Genomic DNA, 9859 nt, shown 5'->3' with positions numbered 1-9859 from the left:
CAGAAAATCACATTTGTCTTATTTGGAAAGAATTTATTTGCAAATTAAGGCATCTCTCATCTTTTTAAGTGGGAGAACTTGCACAATTGGTGGCTGACTAAATACTCCCCCCCTCACACACACACACACTGTAAATGTATTATGGAGAAGGACTTGCAAAAAATTTGCCTAAAAAGAACATACGTAGAAAATGTTTACGTATGTTTGTAAAGTATATTTAAATTATCAATTGATAGGATAAAATACTTAAAAATATGAAATGACACAAAACCAATAATTTTAGCCATAGTTTTCCTTTTATTTATATTCATTTGTTAACTCCCGATTTTTGGCTTGAGAAAAAAAGAAATGATCGTGAACATGCCAGATATACTGTGACCTAGAGGTGGGAGCTCTTGCATCACAATTTGGAGGTTGTGAGTTCGATCCTAGGTAGAGGCATATGTAGAGTCTCCTGCTTGGGCAGGGGGTTGGACTAGCTGATCTGCAAGGTCCCTTCCAACTCTTTTAATCTGTTAACCAAATGTCCACTTATGTGGGGTAAATGACAAATACAAGAAAATGTTGGTGGGTTGTAGAGCCTAGCCTCTGTCCTGCAGAGGCCATTCTTTTGCATGAATGAACATGCCAGTACCACTCTATCACGTATCATTCTCCTCTACCCACACCATCCTCGTTTGTTCCTGGAAGATGTGAGCCCGTACCACCTTTACCAGGTCCTCTGCACTGCTCCAGGATTGAGGATCTAAGCATACCCACGAACAGGGCAAAGTATGGAGGACCCATTCATCTCTTTGACATTTCTTCAGCACTTCAGATTCTCGCTGCCCTGGTTTCCCTAATAGGCTCCTAGAAAGAACACAGGAGAGAAATGCAGCATTAATCACGTAACTTTTTAGACACTGTTGACATTTTTGTTGATGGAGGCTTAGTAAAGCATATTTTAAGTCTAATGTTCTAATCCCAAGAATTGATGGTGCGATGGAATGTCTAATAGATCCAGGAAAGTTAAGGATAAAACAGTGCTATGAAAGAGATTCTTTAGGCCAGGAGAAGGGGGAGAAAGGAAAAGGACATTCAGAGCAATTCCACCTTAATTACACTAGGTAACCGTTTGAATGGGAGAATTGCTTTGACAGGCTTTCAGGATTATGTTGCATTACTCTAATAGCAATACAAAAAATCTTTCCAGAAATCCTAGTAATTCTTCTTTCCTAAGTTTGCAATCCTTATACCGCTTGACAGATGGGCCGCTATTCAAATTCTTTGGCTGCTGTTAGCACCAATTTATATTAATACAATATTACAAATTATAATGTTGTTGTTCAACAGTAATAACTGAGAGCAAGCTTTCTGCTTTGACAAGTCAAGGCCTGAAAAAGCCAGAGGATATATATTTTACTAGTATTAGCGAAACCTGGGTCATTCATGATATATTTGCGGAGATGCTTGGTTAAATAAAATATATGCCCCCCCAAGCAAAAGTATTTAAATTTTGGAAAATTGCTAGTAAATGTTGCCAATTATTAAGCAAGATGGAGCAGTAGACTAATTTAAAATAAAAAAATATGTTTTATTTCTTATATAGAGATTAGAAAATGATTAACAATGAATTAAAGGGGAGGGATAAAATGGCAGGAGCGAGCACCCAGTGGACTGTATTAAAAAAGGCCATCTTAAAAGCCACAAGACTTTATGTAAAGCAAGTAACTAAAGGTAAAAGGAAGAAGAAACCGCTATGGTTTAGCAATGATGTAAGGGCTATAGTCAATGAAAAAAAGGCTACCTATAGGAGGTATAAAGAGTCTGGAAGTATAGCTGATAGAGAGGTGTATAAAATGAGACAGAAGGAGGCGAAACAGATAATATATGCTGCTAAAGCCTCAAAAGAGGAAGAAATAGCAAAATCTGTAAAGAAGGGGGGATAAAACCTTCTTCAGATATATTAGTGATAGGAAGAAGAAAAACTGCAGCATCACAAAGCTTAGTACCGGGAATAATACATGCATTGATGGGAATAAGGAGATCGCTGACCATTTCAATAGCTACTTCTGTTCAGTTTTCTCAAAAGACACCTTACAAAATAATACTATAGAGGGATATAGCATTGCTTCCAGCTGTACGGATTCAGCTCCAGTGATCTTAGAAGCCGATGTCTTAGAAGAACTTGAAAGATTAAAGATAAATAAGGCAATGGGTCCAGATGGCATCCACCCCATAGTTCTTAAAGAACTCCGATCTGTCATTGCTACCCCCCTGACTGATTTGTTTAACCAATCCCTGTTAACAGGAGATGTTCCTGAGGATTGGGAGAATGGCCAGTGTTGTGCCTATCCACAAGAAGGGCAGTAGGAGAAGAAGCTGGTAACTACAGGCCAGCTTAGCTTGACATCAGTTGTAGTTAAAATGATGGGGAGACTCTACTCAAAAAGAGGATAAATCAGCATCTAAAAAACAATAACTCATTGGACCCAAATCAGCATGGCTTTACTGAAGGCAAATCGTGTCAGACTAATCTCATTGAGTTCTTTGACTATGTCACAAAGGTGTTGGATCAAGGTGGGTGCCGTGGATATTGCCTATCTGGACTTCAGCAAAGCCTTTGATACGGTTCCACATAAAGAGCTGATAGATAAATTAGTGAAGATTGGACTTAATACCTGGATAGTTCAGTGGATTTCAAGCTGGCTGAAGCATAGACATCAGAGAGTTATTGTTAATGGCGAGTATTCTGAGCAGAGACAGGTTACAAGCGGTGTGCCCACAAGGGTCTGTTCTGGGTCCTATTCTTTTTAATATGTTTGTGAGTGACATAGGGGAAGGTTTGGTAGGGAAGGTTTGCCTATTTGCCGATGACTCTAAAGTGTGCAATAGGGTTGATATTCCTGGAGGGGCCTGTAATATGGTAAATGATTTAGCGTTACTAGATAAATGGTCAAAGCAATGGAAACTGCAGTTTAATGTTTCCAAATGTAAAATAATGCACTTGGGGAAAAGGAATCCTAAATCTGAGTATTGCATTGGCAGTTCTGTGTTAGCAAAAACTTCAGAAGAGAAGGATTTAGGGGGTAGTGATTTCTGACAGTCTCAAAATGGGGTGAGCAGTGTGGTCGGGCGGTAGGAAAGGCAAGTAGGATGCTTGGCTGCATAGCTAGAGGTATAACAAGCAGGAAGAGGGAGATTGTGATCCCCTTATATAGAGCGCTGGTGAGACCACATTTGGAGTACTGTGTTCAGTTCTGGAGACCTCACCTACAAAAAGATATTGACAAAATTGAACGGGTCCAAAGACCGGGCTACAAGAATGGTGGAAGGTCCTTAAGTATAAAACGTATCAGGAAAGACTTAATGAACTCAATCTGTATAGTCTGGAAGACAGAAGGAAAAGGGGGGACATGATCGAAACATTTAAATATGTTAAAGGGTTAAATAGGGTTCAGGAGGGAAGTGTTTTTAACAGGAAAGTGAACACAAGAACAAGGGGACACAATCTGAAGTTAGTTGGGGGAAAGATCAAAGGGCAACATGAGAAAATATAGTATTTTACTGAAAGAGTAGTAGATCCTTGGAACAAACTTCCAGCAGACGTAGTTGGTAAATCCACAGTAACCGAATTTAAACATGCCTGGGATAAACATATATCCATTGTAAGATAAAATACAGGAAATAGTAAAAGGGCAGACTAGATGGACCATGAGGTCTTTTTCTGCCGTCAGTCTTCTATGTTTCTATGTAACATAGAGATTAAAACCTTTCCAAATACAGAAAGAATGACAGGGAGAACTGGCAACAGGTGAGGGATATTCATAAAAAGTAAATATCAATTCATTCAGATTTTTAGCTAAGCCAACTGTTTCTTCGGGCTCTTCCATGAAACTCTAAATAAACTATAGCAAATGCATATTGTTGAAGTAGCAATTTCTGGACAAAACAGGCAAGGAGTCATATATCATCCAAGGAAATTTAGCTGCTCTCATTCATTGGCTAGATTCATTCCTCATGCTAACTTATCAATTGCTTAACCACAATTTCTTCATTAAGCTACATTTCTGGATTTACACTTATATTAAACCCAAACCTCAAGCCAAGTGTTTTTGTACATACAGTGCAATATTTTGTGCTGAACCCAGAAATCCGAACGCCTCTTTCCTTGCCAGAAATATTTGGTTCATAGCCATTAGGATCCACCTTCCTGCCATCACAACACATATTGAAAATTCAACCTGTTGGCAGTAAGGCTGCCTGAACATCTGAAAGTCTGTTGCTTGGTGAATTAGTCCAGACACTGTTTCTACATTTTTGTACATTTCATGCATATTATACTATTTTCACTCATGCATAAAATGCCATAATACCATTTGCTATTTAAAGGACCTTTCCACATTAGACCATGAAATTGAAGGTTTGCTATGCTACAGACTATAAATGCTAGGCTATGAAAGGTAGTCAAATATTGCTAGTACAGTGATACCTTGTCTTACAAACTTAATTGGTTCCGGGACGAGGTTCTTAAGGTGAAAAGTTTGTAAGACGAAACGATGTTTCCCATAGGAATCAATGGAAAAGCGATTAATGCATGCAAGCCCAAAATTCACCCCTTTTTGCCAGCCGAAGTGCCCGTTTTTGCGCTGCTGGGATTCCCCTGATCGCAGCATCACAAAAACACAGAGGTCCGGAGGTGGAGTTTTGAGGACTTTGGTGTTTTTGCGATGCTGCGATTTCACTGATACTCCCTTCACTGGGAAACCCCACCTATGGACTTCCGTTGCCAGCAAAGCACCCATTTTTGCACTGCTGGGATTCCCCTGCAGCATCACAAAAACACGGAAGTCCGGAGGTGGGGTTTCCCATGGAGGTGAGCCTCAGAGGAATCCCAGCAGTGAAAAAACAGATGCTTCGCTGGCAACGAAAGTCTGGAGGCGGGGCATCCCAGCGGCGGCGGTGGGTTTGTAAGGTGAAAATAGTTTGTAAGAAGAGGCAAAAAAATCTTAAACCCCGGGTTTGTATCTTGAAAAGTTTGTATGACGAGGCGTTTGTAAGACAAGGTATCACTGTATTTTTTTTCCCTTCTATTTAATTATGTCCAATTCCTGGAGACTGCCCTGTAGTTTTCTTGCAAGGATTTTCAGAATTGTTTTGCCATTGCTTCCTTCCTAGGGCTTAGGTAGGTAACTAGAGACAGATCTAGAACTCACCTTTTGCTGATTTCTAGCCTGATGCCCTAACCTGTCCATCACTGAATATCCCGATAACTGTTTCTTTTCTGATCGCTTCCAAATGTACTGGCTGCAGACCATGAACTATCGCTTTGAATGCGTAGAGTTGAAAATTGGCATGGTTATCAGTATGCTATACTGTGTTTTTCATTCATCATATTTATTGAGAACTTCTTCAACTGCAACGAATACAACCACTATCCAAATAAGCGCTATAAATTAGTCAAGATGGGATTTGGAAGGGGTGGAGAGAATATTGATCTAAAACTAATAGATCTTTAGTGATGTACAACATATTGATTGATATGGGTATTATATTTATTTATTTAGGTGGCAGAATGAATTGGCACGCAGATTTCTTTCCTAGCATCCCTCTAATATTCATCCTTTGTTCCAAGATCTTCTTAATGGATCTTAGGGTATTAGTAAAAATAAAGTAGATCTATCAAGGTTAAATTCTGCCCATCCATCTTTTGACTCTTGTTTGATAGCAGTTTCTTTTCCAATCCTTATCTTTGCCTTATATTTGGAAAGGTGGTAGCTCTTTCCACCCACATTCCAATTCTGAGAAGAGCTTTTATTCATACCTGATTCCTTTGATCTTTTTCTCAGTGACTTTAACATGGATAATGATGGGGTATATTTCATTTTTAATTAGGTCCTTTACCAGCTGGACCTCCAGTTCCAGCAGACAGTGTCGGTTCTGTGAAGAAATCCAACAGATTTAGTTATTCAGATAGAAAAGAAATAACACATTTAGAATTAGTTATATTAAATCAAATCCCATAGTATGAACATTTGTTGCTTTTCCAATAGTAATTCTATTAAAAGATGGCATTTACAACCAACTTACAAGGCAGAAAAAAGAACTGAAGGGCAGAGCCAGATGGTGTAATAGACAGAGTATTGTCTATTATATGTCTACATTGGATTTGGACTCTTTCAGGGGCAAAGTACTGTATCTTCTGAGTTATCTGAAGACTAAATATTCCCACAGACAGATAGATAGATAGATAGATAGATAGATAGATAGATAGATAGATAGATAGATAGATAGATAGATAGATAGATAGATTCATTCATTCATTCATTCATTCATTCATTCATTGGATTTGTATGCCGCCCCTCTCCGTGAACTCGGGGCGGCTAACAACAGTGGTAAAAACAACATGTGACAATCCAATACTAAAAACAGCTAAAAACCCTTGTTATAAAACCAATCATACATACAAACATACCATGCATATATTGTAGAAACCTAGGGGGAAAGAATATCTCAGTTCCCCCATGCCTGATGGCAGAGATGGGTTTTAAGGAGCTTACGAAAGGCAAGGAGGATGGGAATCAATTTCCGGTCACAATTCTAAGTGTTGGTTATGACCTCTAAAGCCCTTCATGGCACCGGACCATATTATCTCTGGGACCGCCTTCTGGTGCAAGAGGGCCGGGCCGCCACAGAGAAGGCTCTTCCCCTGGGTCCCGTCAAACGGCATTGTTTAGTTGACGGGACCCGGAGAAGGCCCACTCTCTGGAACCTAACTGGTCGCTGGGATTCGTGTGGCAGAAGGCGGTCCCAGAGATAATATGGTCCGGTGCCATGAAGGGCTTTATAGGTCATAACCAACACTTTGAATTGTGACCGGAAACTTATCGGCAACCAATGCAGACTGCGGAGTGTTGGAGTAACATGGGCATATTTGGGAAAGCCCATGATTGCTCTCGCAGCTGCATTCTGCACGATCTGAAGTTTCCGAACACTTTTCAAAGGTAGCCCCATGTAGAGAGCATTATATATGTCCCATGAGCTCGGCAAAGGTCAGAAAATGAAAGAAAAAAATTAACAAGGTGAAACCATGATCCGAGCAGTGCTCGTTTTCTCACAAAAAATCAGTAACCAGGCACAACTTGCTGGGAATTCAATGAACTTCTGCAAAGAGGTTGCCCACATTCTTATGCTTTTTATGTAATTCCATGTCTCAGCTTCTCAATAGGAGGATTTTAAGCAGGATAAATGTTCTCAATTGTCATCCAGAAGGCTGGGGTAGTTTCATCCTAATAAATTTGGGCTTGCTCTCAGGACCATAAGATCCCTGCCACAAATAGTTACCCATCCTTTTATTCATTAACTTTCCTTCCGTTTTATTGACTGAACGCTATAAGGTTTTCGAAGACTGGACCGCATTTTTCTCCTATTCACACAGGGTGGGGGGGGGAAATCCTCTTGATTTTCTCTATTCTGATAAGCTTATACAGTACTAATCTTCCTGAACTGGCATCGCTCTGATGGCTGTTGGATTACGTGCACTGTCGTCAGATCCTAAAAGCATACTCCGAGAAGGCTGCTTTATACCTTCCGTTGTATATTTTGCTGAGGTTGCATTTTTAATCTAGAAGAGAAGAGCCTATGGGCCATCAGTCTCTTCATGGCATTAAATTTGCAACATAGATGTTATGCCTGCAGCTCTACAGATACTTTTTTTTTAATAGCACTTAGCACAAGCAGTATTATAGAGAAAGGGGCCCTTTTATTTAATTTATACAGTCTCAAAATGGGTGAACAGTGCAGTCAGGCGGTAGGGAAAGCAAGTAGGATGCTTGGCTGCATAGCTAGAGGTATAACAAGCAGGAAGAGGGAGATTATGATCCCGCTATATAGAGCGCTGGTGAGACCACATTTGGAATACTGTGTTCAGTTCTGGAGACCTCACCTACAAAAAGATATTGACAAAATTGAAGGGGTCCAAAGACGGGCTACAAGAATGGTGGAAGGTCTGAAGCATAAAACGTATCAGGAAAGACTTAATGAACTCAATCTGCATAGTCTGGAGGACAGAAGGAAAAGGGGGGACATGATCGAAACATTTAAATATGTTAAAGGGTTAAATAACGTCCAGGAGGGAAGTGTTTTTAATAGGAAAATGAACACAAGAACAAGGGGACACAATCTGAAGTTAGTTGGGGGAAAGATCAAAAGCAACATGAGAAAATATTATTTTACTGAAAGAGTAGTAGATCCTTGGAACAAACTTCCAGCAGACATGGTAGATAAATCCACAGTAACTGAATTTAAACATGCCTGGGATAAACATATATCCATCATAAGATAAAATACAGAAAATAGTATAAGGACAGACTAGATGGACCATGAGGTCTTTTTCTGCCGTCAGACATCTATGTTTCTATGTTTCTATGTATACAGTTCCCACACTAAAGCAAGCCCATACAACACATCACGCCTGAGATCCCATTGCTACACAGGTTCTAATGCACAAAGGCATGGGTGCAGGGCCAAGTCATTCTCTCTTAACCCAACCTAGCGGCGGGTCAATTCCCACAGAGTCGGTCTTCTCCAGGTCCTGTCAGCTAAGCAATGCCAGCTGGCGGGGTCTAGCGGAAGAGCCTTCTCTGTGGCAGCCCCAGCCCTCTGCAATCAACTTCCTCCAGAGATTTGTTCCACCCCCACCCTCCTGGCCTTTCGCAAAGTCCTAAAAACAGACCTTTTTCAGCTATTCAGCATTAACAACTCGCTCTGGCCGATATGATATGAATGTAGGACTGTGGTTAGAATGAATGTGAATGCCTGTTTTTTATAACTCTGGGGTTTTAGTACTAGTTTTACGTTTGAGTTTCATTTTTATGTATCTTGTATTTTATTCCTATTTTTTAAGCCACCCTGAGTCTATGAAGAAGGGCAGCGTAGAAATACAAACATAGAAACATAGAAGACTGACGGCAGAAAAAGACCTCATGGTCCATCTAGTCTGCCCTAATGCTGTTTCCTGTATTTTATCTTAGGATGGATATATGTTTATCCCAGGCATGTTTAAATTCAGTTACTGTGGCTTTACCAACAACTTTGTTCCAAGCATCTGCTACTCTTTCAGTAAAATAATATTTTCTCATGTTGCTTTCGATCTTTCCCCCAACTAACTTCAGATTGTGCCCCCTTGTTCTTGTGTTCACTTTCCTATTAAAAACACTTCCCTCCTGAAACTTATTTAACCCTTTAACATATTTGAATTTTTCAATTGTGTCCCCACCCTTTCCCTTCTGTCCTCCAGACTATACAGATTGAGTTCATTAAGTCTTTCCTGATAAGTTTTATGCTTAAGACCTTCCACCGTTTTTTGTAGCATTGGCATATTCAGGTTTCTTCCCGTGTAAGTTTCAGAGATCCCTGGTGACGTTTCGAAGAGGTCCCACTCGTCATCTTCAGTCTGGTGCTTTTGGCCTTGTGCGCCAGCCTGAAGATGACGAGTGAGACCTCGTCGAAACATCGCCAGGAATCTCTGAAACTTACACGCGAAGAAACCCGAATATGCCAAGACCTTCGCCCACCTCACAGATTTGTTGTTGTGGATGGGAGGAGTATACACTACTTTGAGTTCCTGAATAAAAGGATGGATATAAATCTAACAAATAAATGCAATCAATTCACCCCCACCTCTCAGTAGTTGGGACAGCTGGGCTCCCTTCTCTTACCTTTTATTTAAAAAAAAGTCTTTTTATTGTTTTCATAATTACATATATCACATGTTGTTTGTTCGGTTTACAGATCTTGTTCAACTTTTTAACCTGTTACAATCGTTTTTGCTTAGGTTAAGTCTTATAAATAATACTATCTTAATACTATGCAATAAAAG

At 40.0% G+C, this 9859-nt stretch overlaps 1 protein-coding gene across 2 annotated transcripts in view; it reads right to left on the bottom strand.

Moving 5' to 3' along the window:
* Positions 1-277: 277 nt before the first annotated feature.
* The window catches only part of CARD10 (caspase recruitment domain family member 10), a 73634-nt gene continuing 64052 nt past the window's right edge, over positions 278-9859 (bottom strand). For both annotated transcript variants that reach the window (XM_070756167.1, XM_070756168.1), the window contains exons 22-23: positions 5804-5919; positions 278-849 (exon numbers count right to left, since the gene is read on the bottom strand). In XM_070756167.1, coding sequence (XP_070612268.1) covers positions 642-849; positions 5804-5919 — 324 coding nt within the window. In that variant the 3' untranslated portion in view covers positions 278-641. The remainder of the gene's footprint in view (positions 850-5803; positions 5920-9859) is intronic.

This window comes from Erythrolamprus reginae, chromosome 6, assembly GCF_031021105.1.
Source record: "Erythrolamprus reginae isolate rEryReg1 chromosome 6, rEryReg1.hap1, whole genome shotgun sequence".
In the NCBI taxonomy this organism is placed as follows: Eukaryota; Metazoa; Chordata; class Lepidosauria; order Squamata; family Dipsadidae; genus Erythrolamprus; species Erythrolamprus reginae.
The sequence above is the reverse complement of the archived record's forward strand: the minus strand, read 5'-3'. Positions and strand labels throughout refer to the sequence as shown.